This window comes from Micromys minutus, assembly GCF_963924665.1.
Source record: "Micromys minutus genome assembly, chromosome: 29".
Classification (NCBI taxonomy): Eukaryota; Metazoa; Chordata; class Mammalia; order Rodentia; family Muridae; genus Micromys; species Micromys minutus.
In genome coordinates, this window is record NC_137964.1 from 15,200,251 (window position 1) to 15,221,446 (window position 21,196).

The following is a 21,196-nucleotide window of genomic DNA, read 5'->3' on the forward strand; positions in this document are numbered from 1 at the left end:
GGATCCCGCAAACTGACCAACTGACCGAGAAAGCTGACTGTGCATGCTGGTCCCTGGCTTTCCCTCCCTGGGAAGTTCTCCTCTGCAACAAGTGGGTGGTGGTTTCACCTAACTGTAGACCACTGCAAGGGTGCCTGGGAGGCAAGAGCCGTAGTGTCCAGACTAGAAAGCAGGCCTTCCTTTGCTCTCACTGGCTTTCTCCAGTTAGAGCAAGGAAACAGCTGTGAGTTTGTTGGAACCGAATCCCCCCCCAAGAACATGGGCTCTCGGGTCCCCGAAGCAGGTAACTTGGTAACTGTCTTAACACTTCCAGCCGTTTTCTACATTTTGTTTTCTTTTATCCCCAGTTACAATCAAGGGTCAAATATCCTTAAAGAGCATGAAATGAATTCAAACACCAGTTGCATTTTATTGTAGGCTGCTTTTGGAGTCCCAGACAGTAAGTGTTGGTGCACACGGGTATGCTGAATAATGAATGTCATTTTAGAATTTTATTTTTTTCAAGATTCTACTCAACATGTCCCTTCAGAAACCAGTGAGGACCCTGAAGTTGAGGTGACCATTGAAGGTTAGTTACTTAAGCCTTGACTCCAAGAGTTCCCTTCTGGTCATGAGCATCATGTCACAGTCACACTGAGTATGTGTCTCATCCATTCTGAAGGAAGCTGGGGACAGAGCAGCCCACGCCCCGCAGGCTCCCCAGTGCTCTGGGCGTACTGGGTGACAACCATGCAGTTCTTATGGAGGGAAAAGGACATTCATATTTACAGCCACACATAGAGGCAGATTCCAGGATATGTTGGGTTATAATACAAGAAATTTAAGAAAAACTGGAGCCCCCTGCATCTTAGTCTGAAAAGGGGAGGACAAGGCTGCCTAGGATGGCCTCAATCTCTTAGGTTCTGGCCATTCTCCTGCCTCAGTTTCCCAAGTAACTGAGACTATAGGCATATGCCATCATACTTGGTAACTTTTAAAGCAACCCCTCTCCGCCCCCCCCCCCCCCAATACCCAGATACTCCTTCATGGATAACACACTGTTTGTCTTTGGAGAATGTTTGGAAGCAGTGGTTACACATATTTTAAATTCTAAAATAATCTCTGTTAGCTAAGTTGCTTTACTCAAGTTTATTTTGTTTTATTTTTTTTCTTTTTTTGTTTTGAGAAAGGGTCTCGCTGTAGCCCTGCCTAACCTGGAACTTACTATTTTGACCAGGCTGGCCTCAAATTCAGAGATCCTCTTGCCTCTGCCTCCCGAGTGCTGAGGTTAAAGGCATATGCCTTTAATATTTTTAACTTTTTTTTTTTCTAGGGTAGGGTCTTACCGTGAGGCCTTGGCTGACCTTGAACTCTTTAAGATCTGCCTGCCTCTGTTATCGAGTGCTGGGTTAGAGGTGCACACTGTCATCCAAGCCCCTCCTCCCTTTAGCCCGTTGTCTCCTAGCACTCCTTGAGCAGCACAGGAAGTCAGGAGTTCTCACCCACTCTGCCCTTCATCTGACAGTGGTGGCAGTCCCTTGCTGACAGATGACTTACATGCATGTGTGTCTGTGTGGATATCTGCGGTTTTGCAAAGCACAGATGAATTATGACAGTCCGGCCCCCAGTCCCACACAGCCGGGCGTTCTTTTTCCCCAGCCACAGCACCACTTTCCTTGGTTTGGGAGCTTGGGTGTGCTCTGTCTCCCTCTGTGTCTCTCTCTGTGCCTGTCTGTTGTGTCTCCATCGTAGTAAAGTTGTGAGCAGGCTGATGACTTTGTCCTAATAGAAGTCTCTTCATACTCCGTGTGCTGCTCTCAGTAAACTAACACAGATTCGTCTTTCTCATTGGCGTGATTTTATTAACCTGAAAGCTATTTTGAATTCTTTATACTCAGTCGAAGGATTGAAATTTTGTCACCTTTAATTAAAAATGTATTAAGGGCTGGTGAGGTGGCTCAGCTGGTCAAGGTGCTTGTCACCCAGTCCGATGGGCTGAGTCCAATCCCAGGACCCTGTAGCAGAAGAGACCAAGCGCCTGCTCTCTATATCCTGGCCGTGAGCAGCTCTGCCCTCCCCGACAGGGAGCGAATGAATTACACATTTATAAAGTTAAAAGCCCCGATTAACGTCTAGAAAGCTATAGCATGTGAGTCAGCCTTGTTCTTTAGACAGAAATGAGAAAAGTGGGTGCTTTTTGAATTATAGAAATAAAACTTGGATAAGATAAAGAGCCAAGTTGGGTTTTCAGTTTTTGTTTTTTCCTAGTATTTTGAGACATGAATTCTCTGTAGCCTTTCGCCGCTGCCCCCCTGAGTGCTGGGATTAAAGGTATGCATTGCTATTGCCTGGTGCTTTTTTTTTCTTTTTCTTTTTCCTTTTTTTTTTTTTTTTTTCTTGAGACAAGTTCTCTTTATGTCGGTCTGGATGTCCTGAAACTTGATGTGTAGACCAGGCTGGCTTCAAACTCACACAGATCCACTCACTGGCTTCTGCCTCCTAGTTGCTGGGATTAAAAGTGTGAGGTATAGTGGCTATATTAAGATTGTTTGCAAAGTAAATCCCGTCTTACAGCACTAAAATCACACAAACAAACTGAAGGGATGGAAAACGGTCCCTGACTATCCTGATGAAACCATTTTAAGAGGAAAAGCATGGGGCTACAGAGGTGACTTAGCAGCTAGGAGCACTCGATGTTCCTCTGTGGTGCACAGGTTGCTGACAGCCTTCCATAACGGCTGTCCCAGGGATCCAATGTCTTCCTCTGGATTTCAGGGATACCAGGCATGCATGTGGTGCACATACAATCGTGAAACCAAAATGCACATAAAATAAGTACATCTTTTTAAAAAAATAGAGGCCAAGCATATCTAGAGAAGGTACTTGATGAGGGTGCCGGCCTGCTGTAAAGGGCTAAGGAAGGTGAGCCTCTCTGCTCCCTGGGGACAGGGTTCTCACACCTTATCTTTCTGCACTTCCAGTACACTTTAGAAAAAAAAAAAACGACAAAATAAGGAAAACAACAACCCTGTTCAGATTTTGCAGTGTGGTCTCTGGGCTCTTGTGTGTGGCAATCCCGTGGCCAGAGGCAGTCCTTAGCAGCTCACGGCTGACTGAGCAACCAGGTCTGGGAAGCTGTGGAGCAGTCGGACCGCACAGCCCTCAGTTTCGTGAATGTCAAGCTTATGTCTTGGGTTAGGTTGGCCCGTCCTTTGATATGTCCAGTGGAGGTGTAGGACATTTGTCACACGTACTCTAAGCCTCAGCATTGCTGTGTAATGACCAGAGGCTGGACAGCTCATGTAGGGGACGGCAGGATGTACTTACTCACACACGCTCACTCCCCCAGCAGATCAGTTGATGGACTGATCTTGGTATGTTTTTTTTTTTTTTTTTTTTGTAAGAGGTAATAAAGAGATGCTTTTGAAAAGCTGTCTCCTCATCACATGGCAGCCTTTGACAGCCCTGGTCCCAAACTATTTGAGCACCTGAATCATTTGCATACACTCTCTGTGCTCAGCTTCTGAACTTGACTTTTGACTTTATTTCACTTTTCTTGAAGTTGCTTTAAAGTAGATTTGTTTTCTGATTCATGCTGTGTTTTCATGGATGAACTGTCTTGGAATTTTTTTTTCTGTTAGTTTTTATTTTTTTTTTTCTTTAAAACCACACAAATAATGTCTGCATGCTTGTGATCCATCTGCTCACTGGTTCACTGCACACCGACACACGTTACTGCAGAACTGTGTGCCACCCACTCGAATGGGGTCACAGTCCTCACTCATTTAGTCAGCTCCACAGACATAAGAGCCACATGTGTGCCTGGTGATGCTCCTGTCTGGAGCAGCAACAGCTCATACCCATCAGCTTGAGGCTACAGGCCACCGTGAGTAGGTTGTATGGGGAAGGAGGCCCCTGCCTTGGGCAGAGAGGGCGGGAGCCATTGAGGTGACTGTTGAGTTTGTTGGTGCTTGACTAAGCCAGCATTTATAGTGCTTTAAACCAGAGAGGACCCAGTGCCAAGCGACAGGTGATGGGCCCAACGGGAAGAGCTGTGGGACAGCACGGAGCAGCCTCACCCGGGACTTTGTGAGCAGTCGCTTTCCTGCTGAGCCCCGCATCCAGCCCCATGTTTTATTTGTTGTTGTACCTTCATGTCTCACAGGAGAGCACAACCAGGCTGTGTTTTTAAATAATTTTGCATTTTATGTTAGTGTTAAGTGGGTTAAATACTCTAGGCTTTTTTATGTTCGTGTCTGATTGATTATCTTCATAAACAACCAGCATATCTTATGCCTGACTCCACCCCCTGTAGCTCTGGCTGTTCTGGAACTCATAGAGATCCTCCTGCCTCCTTCCCAAGGGCTGGGGTTAAAGGTGTGAGCTACTCCATACCCTGTCCAAGAAGTGACCTCTTGACTTAGAAGAAAATCTGCCTGGCTGTTTTTCTTCAGCCTGGCTTTGAAACAGACCGTCTTTTGAGGAACCTAGTAGAAAGAGTTAAACCCAAAGTCAACTTGAGTCTGAGCCACTGCCTGGCCTCTCTTTGTTTCATTTTTCTTAAGAGAGAGAGAGAGAGAGAGAGAGAGAGAGAGAGAGAGAGAGAGAGAGAGAGAGAGAGAGAGAGAGAGAAAGAGAGAGAGTCTAATTTGGCCCAGGCTGGCCTTGAACTCTCTATTGCCTGCCTGGAACTTTGAATCTGTCTCCGTGCTGGGATCACAGTGGGTGCCCTTACATCTGGTTTTCCTCTCTGTGAAAGCCCAGCCTGGCCTCAAGTTTGCCTTCTGTCTCTCAGATGCTGGGCCACCACACCTGGCTTCAGCTTGTTTGACTTTAGAAGAAAAGAAAAAAACGTCTGTTTGAGAGTAACAATTGCACCTTAAAATAATTAGCTTAATGTGTTGTTGTGTTATATTGTTATAATATTATATTGTTTGTTTCTGATAGCTATTGTCCCCAAATAGCAATTACTTCTATTCTGTACTATTGGTTTTTCTTATATCGGGTCACAAGGCCCAAGCTGGCCTTGAACTTGGTATGTAGCTGAGAAAGACCTTGAGTTTTCTATCTTCTTGCTCACACCTTTTTTGTTTTTTCCTTTTTAAGACAAGGTCTCATTGTGTAGCCCTGACTGGCCTAGACATTCACCTGTTTCTGCCTCCCAAATGCTAGGATTAAGGTGCACCCCCCACACCTGACTATACCAGCTTTAAAGATTCTGTGAACTCCATTTGCAGATGTTAAAGCTGAAAGCTTAGGTGTGGGTCCTGACCTCCTCCGGAGGCTGCTAGCTGTTCTTACTTGGGCCAGGCATCCCCTGCTCCAGGTTGGGTGCATTGAGAGTACTTGGAGGTCCCTCCATGCCGTTGAACTTCACACATACTGGCCTGTGTGTACCTGTGCCCCCTTCCTGCAGGGTGTTTGCACATAGCTCGTTGTTGAAGGAGTCCACACCTCTATCTGCTTTCTGGAAACACTGTGCTATTGAAAAGATTTACAGAGCCAGCTTGGTGGTGCATGCGGCAGTCCTGGCACCTAGGAAGCTGAGGCAGGAGGATCCTAAGGAAGGCTGGTGCTTTGGTGGGAGAGCCCAATGCCATGAAGTCAGGCCCCAAAAGAAACAAATATTAAAAGGAAAAAAAAAATCCCTAAACTAAGAGAAACCAAGTGCAGTAGTGTTTGACACAGTCTGTCCCCGCCTGCCCTCCCCCTGTCCCTCCTCTCCCCCTCCCCTCCCCGACCCCGTTGTTTGAGGCCATCGAAGTCCTTTATAATCTTATTCTTTCATTCAGCCTTCACTCTTTTTCTACAACACTTGTACTGTTACAGTGAAATAGCTGCCGTTAGTACCTTTTTCCTCAAAACACTTAAGGTTGAGCCTAACTGTAGCCATGACGATTCTAAGAGGGGAGACACTGATGAGAGGGGATGAGCAGCTGGCCCTCAGCCAGTGCAGTGGGCAGTGGTGCGGCGGGCGGTGGTGCAGCGGGCAGTGGTGCGGCGGGCGGTGGTGCGGCGGGCGGTGGTGCAGCCTGGAGCTGCAGCATGGTCATATAGAAAGTTGTGAGTGCCCAGAGTTGCCCTCACAACGTCACTGTCACCCCAGCAGCTGGTTCCCATAGTAACGAAGGTTTTTCTTTCTCAAGACGATGATTATTCTCCACCCACCAAGAGGCCAAAGAGCAGTGAGCCGCCCCCGCCCCCACCAGTGCCGGAGCCCACCAATGCCGGCAAGCGAAAAGTGAGGGAGTTCAACTTCGGTAAGTGTCTGTCTGCAGCAGTGACGTCAGAGGCGGTGGGTCTGTGTGAAGCCTGTTAGCCATGGGGAGAAGACTGCATTTGGCTCCTTCATTTTCCCAGGTAGTCCCTTGGTTTCCTCTGTTTCCATGTAGTCTAAGGCACCAAGTAAACATCAGGGGTGAGTTAGATTTGTGGTCCATATTTAAAATTTTTCTTTTTGTTCCAGTTGGGATAGATGTAGGTCGATGCTCTGCCAGTTGGAGTTTGTGTGTATGTGAGTTTGTTTTATTATTTTCAGCATCTGTGGAAGTTGCAGCCACCTTCCAATAAAGCCTTGCTTTTCCACAGCTAACCGGCTTCAGGAGGTGTCCCACAGGGCCTGTGTAGGCCTCTCTTTCTTGCTGCTGTTTTGGCAGCCCTAATTGGACCACCCTTTTCTGATCACCTATCTTCAGAAGCTTAAAAGCTCCAAAGAGGCGATCTGTAGACTGTTCTAAAAGCAAGTTTCAAATGTCCTTCAGTCTCCAGCTATTCCCAAGAACCACAGAAAAAGGAAGGACCCTTGGGGAGGCAGGAACAAAGCCCGGCAGAGGTGGGCTGATAGGCAGGTTGTCTGCTCTGGAGAGCATCCAGTGCCCAGCTGCCCTTGGTACTGAAAATAGATCCCTCTCGTTTTCAGAGAAATGGAACGCGCGCATCACTGACCTACGGAAACAAGTTGAAGAATTGTTCGAAAGAAAATATGGTATGTCTGCCCCAGCCATTCATTTCAGGCCATTGCTCAGAGCAGGAAGGCAGGTCTGGCAGGGAGTTACGCCCTCTTCACACCTGTCCCTTATACGTGTGGGGCGTATCAGAAACGGTTTCCAGATTACCATCAAGTGGAAGGAAACCAAGTCTCACTGTAAGCTCTCATTGCCAGATGTGCTGTGCAGCCCAGCCTGGCTCCGAGCTCATAGACACACCTCCGCTGCCCCCAGAGTGTGGGGTTGAAGGTGTGTGCCATCAGGCCTGGCTCAGATGCATGCTCACACATTATACTTCGTTGATCTTGGAAACTTTTGGAAACATTTTTCTGTTAGATGTGTCGGTGTTTTGGATGCTTGGATGTTCTGTGTGCCTTGTGCAGAGGTAGTTGTGAGCTGCAGTACATACGGGGGCTGAGCCTCTGCAGGAGCAGCGAGTGCTTAACCACTGAGCCATCTCTCCAGCCCCCAGCATATGCCTTGACTGTGGTTGAGATCTTCAGTGCAAGTCTAGAGTTAGAATATAATAATAGTAAAGTTGCTAAACGTTTCATATTTTCATGTATTTGCCTAAGAGTCCCTTAGCATCCCTCCCACTTTCTGTTCAGGTCTTAGCTTGTGCTTTTAATTCGCCCCTTTCAAGGCAGGAAAGGCAGACTGTCGTGTAGAAGTGGTGAGGAACGGCAGGCAGGTCAGAGCGAGGCCAGGGTGCCATGTCTTTGCTCTGAGTGGGCGCGGGGACTGACTGAGGGTCTGGTAAGAGCACAGACGTGCGGGATGCTGGCTGCTGCAGTGTCCGTGCTTGTTCTTTGTGCTTTCACGTTTTAATTAGCTCTGGCCCTGTGCTCTGCAGCAGGGTAATGAAGGTTGTTCTGTTTACTTGAGACAAGCATGGAACTCAGAGATCCCCCCTGCTTCTGCCTCCTGAGTGATGGACTCACCCTCATGGATGCCAACCAAGATTCTTTTATATAGAAGAAAATAATTGTGTGTTAGCTGCTGTGAAATTGTCATAACAATCATGTTTTATACATTGAAAGGAACTTCAGTGGTGGTTGGCCCCGAAGGAGGAATTCTGTTTTTTTTTTTTAAGATTTATTTATTTATTTACTTTATGTATGTGAGTACACTGTAGCTGTCTTCAGACACACCAGAAGAGAGCATCAGATCCCATTACAGATGTTTGTGAGCCACCATGTGGGTGCTGGGATTTGACCTCAGGACCTCTGGAAGAGCAGTCAGTGCTCTTAACCGCTGAGCCGTCTCTCCAGCCCCAGGAGGAATTCTAACTGCTATGTAGACTTGGTGTTTGCATTAGGGGATGTGTGATGCTGGTGAAGCCCTAATGTAGATGTTAATGTTTATCAGACGTACTTGTCCATGGAACACCAGCTGACAGTGATGCTGGTGTGACAAGGACTCTGTATTTGGTGACACACTTGTCCACAGCCCGGAGAATATGGTCTATTACTGCTGCATATTTTACCCCGGGTAAAGAAATGGCTGTTCTCATGAATGTTACAGATCAAGATGTTTTCCATTCTGTTACTCGAGAGAAATCCTTGTATAAGTTCAGTCACAGATAATGAATGCTTGTGTTGTAACATCTCGGCAGTTTCGTGTTTGAGATACACATACTCACCGCTTAAACTTAGGGAGACAAAGCAGCATTGCGTATCGCCTGTCATTCTGGTGTGGGGTTCCACAGAGCCTCGTCTTGTAATGATGGTCCCTTTCTCTTTTCATCCTAAAGCTCAAGCTATAAAAGCCAAAGGTCCGGTGACGATCCCATACCCTCTTTTCCAGTCCCATGTGGAAGATCTTTATGTAGAAGGGCTTCCTGAAGGGATTCCTTTCAGAAGGCCATCAACGTACGGCATTCCTCGCCTTGAGAGGATATTGCTGGCAAAGGAGAGGATCCGCTTTGTGATTAAGAAGTAAGACGTGTGCACGTGTATGGGACTCTTGTCTGTTTTGGTTGGTACAGTTTGTTTTGTTTTTTAATGCTGACAAATATTAATCACAGGCTGTATGTAAGAACTTGAGCGAGTGTATATTCCCTGTGTTTGTATGTTTGGTATGTGTGCATTTGTGACACATGGATGCACGTGTGTGTGCTGGTCTGTAGGCTGTGGGGTTAATATTATGGTAGATCCCTCTTCCACTGCCCTCTTTAGAGATGGGTCTCTCTCAGTCAAACTCAGAATTCCTGATTGAGCCAGTCAGACTAGCCTGTGTCACCCTAGCCGTTGTCTCTGCCATCTGAGACTTAGATTACAGTTGGGCCACTATGCACGTCTGACATTTGTTGGATGCAGAGGATCTGAGCCCTGGTCCTCCTGCTTTCAGAGAGAGTGCTTTGCTGAGCCGTTCCCATGGCAGCAGCCATTCTTCCACCATGTAGTATGTGCCCTGTGTGTTTAGGTCAGACCAGGGCAAGCATTTAGTCATGAGCTCCTGCCCACCTGATTTTCACACTAAGAAAGGTTGCCACAGCATCTGTGTATTACTCGGTTCTCCACCCCTTTGGCAAACTTCTATTTCCAAATTACTTACATTATAATTCATAGCAGCAGCAAGTTTACAGTTAGGAAGTAGCAGCAAAAATGATGTTATGGTACTTGGAGGCAGAGGCAGGCAGAGTTCTGTGAGTTCAAGGCCAGCCTGGTCTCTGTCACAGCCAGGACTGTTACACCGAGAAACCCTGTCTTGAAAAACAACAAAATAATAATAAAGTTGTGGTTGGGGATCATCACAGCATGGGGAGCTGTATTAAAGAGTTGTAGCATTAGGAGAGTTGAGAGCCACTGTTTCAAGTCTGGAAGATTGAAAGCATGTGCACATAAGACTGGAAGTTTCACAGAAGCAAAGCTGGGAAGGAAGAATGAATAGGAAAGTGAGGCAAGTGTTATCTACCCTTCACACTAATCTGAAAATCTGAGCAAGGGTGGCATCCCTCACTGTTTCCTGAGCAAATGAGTTGTCAGAGGTGCTGATGCTGAGTCGCCCGTCTTAAATGGCAGCCACCCGTACCGTCCATATTTGTTCCTTTTACTTCTTTATTTATCTTTGTGTGTTTTTGCATACTCATGCACACATGCGTGCCCATGAGGTTAGAGAGTTTTAGGAGTCCGTTCTCTTCCCACTAGTCGCAAAGATTCCGTGGATCAAACTCAGGTTGTCGAGCGTGGCAGTTTGTGCTTAAGTAATCCTGCCAGCCCACTTCCTTATTTCTTGGCCAGGATTGCAGTACATTTTAAGATCTAAGAGGACATTTGTAAAGTGATTGCAGCAAATCCGAAAGATGGAGGGAACCTCTTATGTGTGAGGGCACAGATAAAATGTTGTGTAGGAAACTGAAGTAAAGTAGCAGGCATACATTTAAAATGAGGGGTGGAGCTGGAGAGATGGTTCAGCAGTTTCGGAGCACTGGCTGCTCTTCCAGAGGTCCCAGGTTCAATTCCCAGCAACCATATAGTTCACAGCTGTATGTTAGGGTACCCGACACCCTCACACAGAACACATAGACAAATCATCAAACATGAAATAAAAATAATTAAGTTAAAAATTAGTAAAACAATAAAGTCAAATAAAAAGACAAAGGCAGAAGACTGTCAGTCTAGTACATGGGGCTGAAAAGTGGGTCAGGACAGGAAAGCACCGCCATGTGCTTGGAACATAACCTTTAGTGTCACCATTCAAGAGACAGAGACAGGAGGATCTCTACCAGTGAGGCCAGCCTGGTCTACATAGCAAGTTCCAGGTCAGCTTGGGCTCCTAGGGAGGTCCTGTTTCAAAACAGTATACAGGAAATGAAGCACTTGAGGCTTGTTAGGTTGTCATAGACTGAAAAGCCTTTGCTTTCCAAAGCCCTAGGCGGTGCGGCTCCTGCTCGCCACCCTGGTCAGGAGCTCCCTGGGCTGTGCAAATTAGGGCTCATGTGTTTTATAGGCTGCTTGTTCAGAAAAATGTAGCATCGCTGGCTTCACATACATTGTTAGGTATATAGAGAGAGCTTTAAAAACAACAAAATAGTTTTTGAATATAAGATTAAAGGATTATGTTACTGTAAAAAATTTTAAATCCTGTAGCAAGAGGTAGCTCTTTCTCTCTGAGCACATGAAGCACAGTTTGCACTTTGTATTCTGGAGAGAGGATCTGAAGTTGGTCTAAGTGTGCTGGCGTGCAGTCAGTCTTGACGATTGAGCGCTTTATGTGTGCTCTGTTTGCCTCCTTGCTACCTGCTGCCTGGCAAGTATTCACCATTTGATTCTGTCCTTTCAGACACGAGCTTCTGAACTCAACCCGAGAAGATTTACAGCTCGATAAGCCAGCCTCAGGAGGTGGGTCTCCAGCCTCTGGTTAGCCATGGCCATGTGCGTGGGGATGGGTTGTTACCACTCAGTGCAGCACTGCCTCCCCTTTAGGTTGATGTCCTCATAAAGAAAGAGACCTTTGGGGCTGGAGAGATGGCTCAGCGGTTAAGACCACTGACTGCTCTTCCATAGGTCCTGAGTTCAATTCCCAGCAACCACATGGTGGCTCACAACCATCTGTAATGGAATCTGACTCTATGGTGTGCATAAAAATAGCACTCACATGTATTAAATACATTTTTTAAAATCTTGGAAGAAAAAAGGGATAGACCCTTGGCCAGCAGCTGTGAGTCATTCCAGACCATGCATCCAGAACTGCAGTGCCTGTAGAGGAGTCACGCTGTTGTTAATAACCTCAGATAGATGGGTAGACTGTGCTCTAAAACTTTTCTCTGTTGCTGACCAAAAGAACTTGCAGAGGAGAGGCTTCATCTGGCTTACAGGACATAGTCCATTCAGAGGGAAGCCCAGGCAGGGAGCTGGAAGGAGAACCTGAAGCAGGCACTATAAGGAATGCTTCCTCTGCTTGCTTCTCTTGGCTTACACTCAGTTACCCCCTTACACTGCCTACACCCACTTGTCTAGGGATAGCACCACCCACAGTGGGTTGCCGTGTCAATCAGCAGTCCAGGGCGTGTCTTGTTCTGTGTCCTGTCTACAGAAGCTGTGACAGAGACAGGTAGAGACGTACTGTGTTTCTGGGCCAACCTGCACACATATGTTCTACCTGTCATGCTTGGCCATGCTTGTAATCCCAGAACATGAGAGGTAGAGCAGGCTGGTCTACTTGGTGAGTTCCAGGGTGGCCAGGCTTAATGAAAGACTGTCTCAGAAGGAAATTAACTAAAAAGTATATTGTAAAGTCTGCATTTGTTAATTGGATAAAGGCTCATCAGTTCTATCTAATTCAGGATGTAAAAAGAAATTATAGTTTGTTTTGTGTTCCTCGGAATGAAATGTGAATTGCCCTTTGTAGTATCTCCTGAAGTTTTAAAGGTAACTCTGTCAAAGGGAGAAAAATTAACTTCGGGTATTATCATAACATTCAACAACCCGACTAAGGAAAAGCTGCTAAACCCAGGAAAATGTGTGTCTGTCCCTCACAGTGAAGGAGGAATGGTATGCTCGCATCACCAAACTGAGGAAGATGGTTGACCAGCTCTTCTGCAAGAAATTTGGTAAGTAGGCTCTTCCCCCAAAGCAGACATTACAGAGTAGTTTTTAAGGAAACTATATATGTGAGTTTGTGTTCCTGGTGTGTGTGTGTGGGGGGAGGGTAGGTGCCACATGTGTGCGTGTGCTCTCGGGAGGCAGAAGAGGGTGTCAGGTCCTCTACAACTAGACTTAGAAGCAGTCGTGAGCCACTGGATCTGAACCTGGCCCTCTGGAAGAGCCCCAGATAGGCTTTATCTCTGTTTTCTTTCCTTTTGTTTTGTTATTAAGAGTTTTGTTATCTAAGGAACACAATGACAAGGTTCAACTTAATGTTTTCCTTATATTAGTTTTAAGAAGTTTTTAAACTATATAGAAGACAATAGACCAAACCTTCAATGTTTTTTCTTTCATTTTTCTTTTTGTCCTGGGATGGATTGGGCCTTGAAGGTGTGAGCCACACTCCAACCCTGAATAATTGCTTCGTGAAGTTTTATTTACACAGTGTAGGTATTTATTTGACTGGATTCGTTTCTCTTCTGGGTCCAATGAGAAGGACATCGGGACCAACATATACGTCCGCCCACTGGCTTCTTAGAGTCACCATGATCCTGTTTTAGGTTATTTTGGGTTTTAGTATTTATTGAGTTTTGGTTTTTGCTATTTATTATTGTTTTTGTTGTTTTTGAGACAAAGTCTCACTCTGCAGATAGAAGTATATCAGGTTGGCCTCAAACTCAGAGCTCCACCTGCCTGTGCCTCTGAGTGCTGGGACACCAGTGCTACCTGGCTTTCAAGGTTCTTTTGGAAAGGGAAATTTTACTTCTCCACTCTCCAGGATAGTGTCAGGAGGCAACTAAATACCATCTACCAACAAGTCAGAGTGGAGGCGTCTCATCCTCATCAGTATCCCTAGCTTTTAATGAGCCAAGCTGTCTTAGTTAGGGTTTTATTGCTGTGAACAGACACCATGACCAATTCAATGTCCTTTTATAAAGGACAACATTTAATCAGGACCGGTTCACAGGTTCAGAGATTCAGTCCAGTATCATCAAGGCAGGAACATGGCAGCATCCAGGCAGGCATGGTGCAGGAGGAGCTGAGAGTTATACATCCTCATCTGAAGGAAGCCAGGAACAGACTGAGCATCCTCAGGCAGCTGTCTCCAAGCCCATCCAGCCCCAGAGTGACACACTTCCTCCAACGAGGCCACACCTTCTACTAGTGCCACTCCCTGGGCCAGGCATATGCAAACCATCACACAAGCCTTAGTAACCTTCCTTCCTGTCAGCTGTAAACCAGCTAGGAAGCAGGAAAGACCCCTCCCCTAATGTCCAGACAGTACTTTTCCTGATACTTAGCTTAGATCAGGTGATGGTGCTTGTTTGTTGTTGGGGATGTCACCATTATGTCGTTGTGATTCCTGTGTAGGGGTGACATGTGGTTCTGAGTGTCTTGTCTCCCAAGAGTGTCATTGCCATTGGCTGTTGTTGGCCTTACCCAAGTAGTGGCAAAGGAAGAAAGGGAGAAGGAAAGAAGTGGTTGGTAGAGCAGAGGAAGCCAACCCGGGCTAGGGTCTGAGTCTACAGGTGGCCTGCCTGAGGCTCTGGGTTTGGTCCCCAGTACTATAAAAATATTTTTTAAAAGCTTTTTTTTTTTTTTTTTTTTTTGCAAGACAGGATTTTTCAGTGTAGTCCTGACTCTTAGGGAACTCGTTCTATAGACCAGGGTGGCCACAAATTCATGAGGATCCATCTGCCTCCTGAATGCTGGAACTAAAGGCCTGAGCTACCACCACCCAACTTAATTCTTAAAACTTTTAAAGAGAGAAAATAGATGAAGAGTTTTCAGAATGTGGCTCAGCTTAATATACATAAAACGTAGAATTCTTTTTTTTTTTTTAGTGGCCACCATCCAAAGAAGGAACTTTACTGGGCTCAGTGGCTAGCATTTTTGGTGGGTCTAGAAATGTGCTGTTTGGGAACTGGTTTGGGGAAGGTAATAGTTTCAGACTAGAAATCAGTGAATGCATTTAATGACAGGCCCCGCCCTCCAAGATGGTCAGTTAGTCTCTTTCTTTCTCCCCTACTTTTCCCTCTTCCCATTTCCCTTTCTCCCTCTCCCTTCCCAGCTCCCTTCAGCCCAGGTTAGCCTGAAATTTTATATCCCCTACCTCAGTCTTCGGAGTGCTGGGATTTTAGGCTTATGCGCATGGCTGGCTGTTTTTTGTGTTTTAGTTACACTGTCTGAAGCTTTGCACTGGGGGTGTTCCTCAGCCTGAGTCCTCCTGACTTGTGCTCACTTTCCACAGCCGAGGCCTTGGGAAGCACGGAAGCCAAGGCTGTACCGTACCAAAAGTTCGAGGCCCATCCCAATGATCTCTATGTGGAAGGGCTTCCAGAAAACATTCCTTTCCGAAGCCCCTCATGGTATGGAATCCCAAGACTGGAAAAAATCATCCAAGTGGGCAATCGAATTAAATTTGTTATCAAGAGGTAAGACCTGGGGAACAGATTTTAAAAGGTTCTTTTTTTCCCTGATAAAAGACCATTGGATGATGATGGATCTGTTCCTACGTGACCCTCCCTCTGTTTACTACAATACAGTGTTTACTTTACATGACTAATTGAGCAAGGGTCTCTAGCATAGTACTAAGACTTACAGAGCGGGCTCAAGTGCTTTGTGGGTGAAACACTTGTCTCAGGGCCGTCCTCTGAGAACAGCAGGGTGCAGGGTGGGCAGCAGTCGAGGAAGAATGGGGTGCCTGCACAGGCGGCATGAGGAAGAAGGTGACACGTGCTGTGCCGTGCTTTCTGGAGCTGCCTTCTGAAGGACTGTGTGGTGTGGGGGAGCAGACACAGTTCCCAGGGCTTCCTCTGCCTCATTACCCGGGGCAGTGCCTTGTGGTGTTCGTCAGGACTGAGGTCGCTCAGTGTCCAGTTCCTGTAGGGCAGGAGGTGGCAGCCTCGACTGGCGTACATTTATTTCTGCAGAGACCCCATAATCCACCTGAGCGCTGTTTTCAGAACAGCCGCCAAAATGGTTCATTTCCTTGCACAAGAAGGCAGAATGGGCCATACTAAAAAATTATTGACTGTACAGCTCTGTGGGAGGCCTTGACACCGCTCCTGAGTGCTCTGACCACTAATGTCGCTGATACTTTCACAGACCAGAACTGCTGACTCACAGCACAACCGAAGTGACTCAGCCGCGGACGAACACACCAGGTATGACTACACGGGGTCCCTTTCTCCTGCCTTCTTTTCTTTGACTTACATCATTAAACATCTTGAAAAACCGTTTTTCCGTTTTGGTGGGAACTAAGCGCAGTGCCTCACACTTGGCAAGGGCTCATCTGAGAGATGTCGCTGACACTTTTTCTTTGTTACTTTGACATAGGCTCCCCCTAAGTCACTCTAACCTAGAACTCACTTTGTAGCAGAGGCTGGCCTTGGACCTGTGATTCTCCTACTTTGGTCTCTAAAATAGCTGAGATGACAGATCTGTAGACCAGACTGGCCTCAAAATCAAAGATATCCTCCTGGCTCTGCCTCCCGAGTGCTGGCATCCCGTGCACTGCCATGGGAATTTTGACCCTAGTTCATCACATTTTACCTGCCCAGGTGCCCCATCTGGCCAGTAACATTCTGTGTCAGTCCGAACACTCAGACTTTAATCTTTGTTCCTGTAAGGCTTGTTCTTTGGGTAGTGAAACTCCTAACTAAGCTTGCAAACTGATAAGAAAGCCCAGCGAGCTGTGGGGACAGGGCTGTGTTTAAGCTCACATGCTGCTCTTCACGGGACAAATGCCTGTAGCTCCAGCTCCAGGGGATCTGACACCCTCTCTGACTCATGTGTATACACACACACACACACACACACACACACACACACACTTAGACACATCTGGTCATTCAGGCACACAGACATGTGTTTAAAATAGAATTATATATAGAGAGAAATTTCTATGTAGAAAGAACTGTGTGGTGGGCTTTGATGTGAGGAAACCAGTCTTTAGAGACAGCTAGACATTAGCATGTGCCTTACTACATAAAGGGGGCTGGGCCAGAGTTTGCCACATATTTGAATCTAGCTTGTGTTAGAAACTTCTTCCCCTAAAGCAAGAGAGCATGAATCCCAACTGTGCCTTTGGTTGCTGAAATGTGAGTGGCAGTCACTGTGCTGTTACTGGGAAGAGCATGTGAGCTGACGTCACGGGTGTGCCCCAGTCCTCTCGCTCTCAGAGCACTGGGGGGCAGTGGTGAAGGTGGGCCGGTGTGTCTGGGTGCAGGAAGCTGAGCCGTGGCCTGTTATGTGCTCTTGTTTGGTTCGTTTTTGTGGTACTGATACGTGATAGGCAGCCTCTCCCTGCTGAGCTATGCCAAGCTAGGCCAGCCTGACTGAGATTATTTCTGATTGGTTTGTATGAAGAACGTGGTCAGAGGGCAGCCGCCGAGCAGATAGGAGAAGGAAGGGGGGGGCTGGGGAGCCTGAGAGCTTCACACAGCAGCCTCTTGTGTGACCTTCAAGGAGGGCACTGGTGTCCTTATTTAAGATTAAATATAAAGTCTCCCTCCCTTAAGTTTTTCTGATACTTGAGAAGAACAGGAAATCTTCTTTACTCCTTAATCCCCAGAATTTTTATTTTTAAACAAAATTAAATAAATTAAGATGCTATGTGTCCTCTGGGGAGTCTGCTTACGGTTCTCCCCAAATACTGGAGTGGGGAGCAGTCCAGGCCGGTGGAGCAGCAGGTTTATTCTGTTTGTGTGATCACGAGACTCGGGAGCCCCATCGTGCAGGTCCACCTGCAGACGGTCTTCAGCACCCACTCTTGCCACACCATGAGCAGGCGGGGCACTAGGGGATGGGTGGTGGGGTCTTAGGCGAGGCTCCTTTCTTCTTCCTCGGGTGTTCCTAGGCCCGATCTTGTTACTGACGCACTAGGCAGTCACAGCTGGTCTGGGTTTGAGGTGGCCAAAGCCACGCTGTGATGGGGAGCTAGGTCCTCTGTTGTCGGATGCTCCCTGGACCTTGCAGGGTATGATACAGGGATCTGCTTATCTTCTGAGCACCGGCCTTTGTTTCACCGCCCACTGCACCCTGGCAGTGTAGCTGTCCACCAGCCCCACAACAACCACCTCATAAAGAGGTTTCTTATGCCGAAGTGGTGGTGCACCCCTTTTATCCCAACACTCGGGAGGCAGAGGTAGGCGGATCTCTATGTATTTGAGACTATGGTCTACATACTGTGTTCCAGGACAGCCAGGGCTACAAAGAGAAACCCTGTCTCACAAAACAAACAAAATCCTTATCTGATGTTTTTGTGTTTATAGGCTGTTGTAAGACTTTCTTACCCAACCATAAAAGCCACAGGAGTTTCGCAGCTGTGCGTGTCCCCTGCACTGTATATCAGACTACCACATTAGATGTGCTCACATGTGCTTGGGTGCTTTGCTTTTTGCTTAGGACAGGGATTCTATGTCCTCCTTCCTCCTTCTACCCCCGAGTGCATACATGCTTTTCTAATTTGTAAAACACTCAGATGTTACATCATGTAATGGAACACCCCTCCCAGCCATACCTAGCCATAGTTCAGTGGGACCTCCTTACTTACAGGTTTCTGTGGCCAACACAGCAGAAGCATGACTGGAGCTGGGTGACAGCTGCTCTGGCTTCAGAGTGGCAGCAGCCAGGCCCACCTTCTGTGGGTCCATGCCATCGGCCACAGGAAGGAAGGAGTTCTCTCCTTGGTTTGTGAGTTGTGCCCGTCCTGTAAAGAGCATTTTTGGTTACATTTGACTTTGTTTCTTTGCAGTCAAAGAAGATTGGAATGTCAGAATCACCAAGCTCCGCAAGCAAGTGGAAGAGATCTTCAATCTGAAGTTTGGTAAGTGAGGTGTAGTGGTTCTGTCTTAGTTTACAGACTGTGGCTGTGTTCTCAATAAATCTTAGAAGTTCAGAACCCAGTGAAGGACGGCTCCAGACAATAAGCCTTAATTTTCTTCTGCTGATCAACTCTTTAAACCAAGCTGTTGATACCACTTTGCTCTGCTCCTGTTTTCTTCACTGTCACAGTGGAGTGGCAGGGAGGAGTCGGGGAGACCCTTAGAGTTACTGTGCATCTCTCTGTGGCATGGGGGCCTCTTCACCTGCTTCTGCATCCAGGGTGCTGTCTTAATGTTTCCCAGGCTCAGTGCTGGTTTCACGGCTGCCGTAGTCGATCGTGGAGAAGGGATGGGGGAAGGGCCAGCATTGTCTGTTAATATTGTTACTATATACTGTGGGCCTCTAGCCCGGTGCTTCTAGAGGCTCTGCTTGGGCATCTATGGGTTTCCCAGTCAGAGTCGGGCCTGCAGGATAACTAACCTGTCAGCCCCATGTTGTAGTCAGTGGCTCACTTCTGCCATGTGACTCATAGCCTGGCTGTTGGCTGCTCTGAAAGTGTTCAAGTGTTCTTCAAAGTGCTGTCCGTGAGCTGCAGAGCGTCTACTTTAGGTCCCTAGCACCCACAGGACAGCCCCAGGTCAAGGGGAACTGACTCCTGTGGCCTCTTTGGGGACCAGGCATGCATCTGATGCATACATACACATAGAGCAAAACTCACTTATTTATTTTAAGGAAAAAAGAAGCCTGTTTTCTGTGTTTGGTGGTTCATGCCTCCAATCCTAGCTCTTGAGAGGCTGAGGTGTAAAATTATCTTTTTTTACTCTCCTGATAAAACTGTTGTCTCCAAAACTCACTGCTCTGTCTGCTAACCTAGGCCTAGACCTGGAAGCTTCTAGCCTCGTATAGTCTAATCTAGGCCTACAAGGATCTCTCTTAATTTCTCAGCTGTCTCTCCGGTGCCAGCATTTTTGACTATTTACTTCCACTGGCTTTAGACTGAGCTAGATCTTAACAGTGGGTGGCTGTGTGTTCGGACTGTAAGGAAGCTAGCATGACCTGCTTGATTACAGACACAAGCGGAGGTGTTCCCGTGTGAAGGCCTGTGCCCATGAGCTGGCGTCTCTTTGTCTTTCAGCTCAAGCTCTCGGCCTCACGGAGGCTGTGAAGGTGCCGTATCCTGTGTTCGAATCCAACCCTGAGTTTCTCTATGTGGAGGGGCTCCCTGAAGGGATCCCCTTCCGAAGCCCGACCTGGTTTGGGATTCCACGCCTTGAGAGGATTGTCCGTGGGAGCAATAAGATCAAGTTTGTTGTTAAGAAGTAAGTTGTCTTTGCCCTTTGGCCAGTGACGTGTGAGCCCCTCATTCTGGGCCTGACTTCCTGAGTCGGAGGCCAGTGACCGCCATCACTGTGTGTCTGTCACAGTGCAGGTTCAGAACGCTGAGCTTTGCTGAACTGGGGATGAAACCCAGGGCCACACACAGGCTGGCAGTGCCCTGCTGCTGAGGCTCCGGTCTGCACCAGTCTCAGCACTGTTTAAAATTCCAAAGTTCAACTCTCTTCTGAGACTCACGGCAATCCCCTGTAAAATCAAAAACCAGATCCCATTCTTCAAACACACAGAGGTAGGGAGTGTGCGGGAGACCTGGAGGAAGGCGAGACTGAAGCCCAGCATCTCCGCGTCTGCACTCAGTGCGCCTTCAGATCCCTAACTCCTCCCAGCCTTGCTGACGGCAGGGCACTTCTCTCCCTTGGGCGGTTCCACACTGGTCTACGGCTTTAGTCTGCACAAGTTCCCACCACGCCGGCTTCCTCTCCGTGTCTCCATGCAGGGGCACCCCTGACACACAGTCAAAGCCTTGGAGGGGGTTCCAAACCCCTTTCTTGTTTCCTTGACTCTGAAGCCAGAGCCATGTGGCTGAAGCTGCCAGGTTCTTCTGGGGGCTGGGGCTGCGCTTGGCTCTCTCCTCCAGTGACATCTTCATCACCTGCTTTAGCTTTATGGCTTCCTTTCATTCCTTTCCACAGCCGGAAGCTTAGGGTGGGGTCTTGCCCGAGGCCAGCACTCCCTTCATTCTGTCTCGCTTCGTGTTTCTTCTCTGTGAGCACTGGACTGGCTTCGTCACACGTCCTGGTGACCCTTCCTCCCCAAACTCTATGCTTTGTATCTCTCTTTGTCCAGCTTGCTCCTTTCCATTATGCAGGGGCATAGAGTGATCACCAGTCACCACACGCATGCCCAGTACTCGGATCTCCTGCCTGCGCCATTCATCCAGGACTCTTCAACTTAAGCTCAGACAGATTTTTTTGGACCAGGGCAAAAAGCAACCACATTTTTGCCAAAATCTCCCAAGAATGATCTCTAGGCCACAGCGTTGTTCTTCCCCCTGAAACCTCTTAGCTGGGTCTAGCTCCCTCCCCTCAGTCCTGTGCCCATGCCCTGCTAGTGTGGCCACTAAACCCTACATGAAACACACAACTGCTTTTCTACTCCAGTTTACATTGTACCAGCAAGCAGCATGGTCAGGCCTGCCACAGCAACACCCCACTTCCCAGTACCAACCTGTTACTGTTCTTTCATTCATTCATTCATTCATTCATTCATTCATTATATTTTAAGTACACTGTAGCTGTCTTCAGACACACCAGAAGAGGGCATCAGATCTCATTACAGATGGTTGTGAGCCACCATGTGGGTGCAGGGAGCTGAACTCAGGACCTCTGGAAGATTAGTCAGTGCTCTTAACCACTGAGCCATCTCTCCAGCCTCCTGTTACTGTTCTTTTGCTATGAAGAGACACATGATCAAGACAAT

The 21,196-nt window shown here is 47.4% G+C and overlaps 1 protein-coding gene across 8 annotated transcripts in view; it reads left to right on the plus strand.

Annotated features, from left to right (window-relative positions):
• The window catches only part of GTF2I (general transcription factor IIi), a 67,326-nt gene that overhangs the window by 36,802 nt on the left and 9,328 nt on the right, over positions 1 to 21,196 (plus strand). For 4 of the 8 annotated variants that reach the window (XM_080941272.1, XM_080941273.1, XM_080941275.1 and 1 more), the window contains 10 exons: positions 506 to 568; positions 6,126 to 6,239; positions 6,899 to 6,964; positions 8,719 to 8,902; positions 11,250 to 11,308; positions 12,448 to 12,519; positions 14,805 to 14,988; positions 15,662 to 15,720; positions 18,312 to 18,383; positions 19,518 to 19,701. In XM_080941272.1, the coding sequence (XP_080797398.1) occupies positions 506 to 568; positions 6,126 to 6,239; positions 6,899 to 6,964; positions 8,719 to 8,902; positions 11,250 to 11,308; positions 12,448 to 12,519; positions 14,805 to 14,988; positions 15,662 to 15,720; positions 18,312 to 18,383; positions 19,518 to 19,701 (1,057 nt within the window). The remainder of the gene's footprint in view (positions 1 to 505; positions 569 to 6,125; positions 6,240 to 6,898; positions 6,965 to 8,718; positions 8,903 to 11,249; positions 11,309 to 12,447; positions 12,520 to 14,804; positions 14,989 to 15,661; positions 15,721 to 18,311; positions 18,384 to 19,517; positions 19,702 to 21,196) is intronic. The other 4 variants (XM_080941274.1, XM_080941276.1, XM_080941278.1 and 1 more) reach the window with 1 other exon arrangement.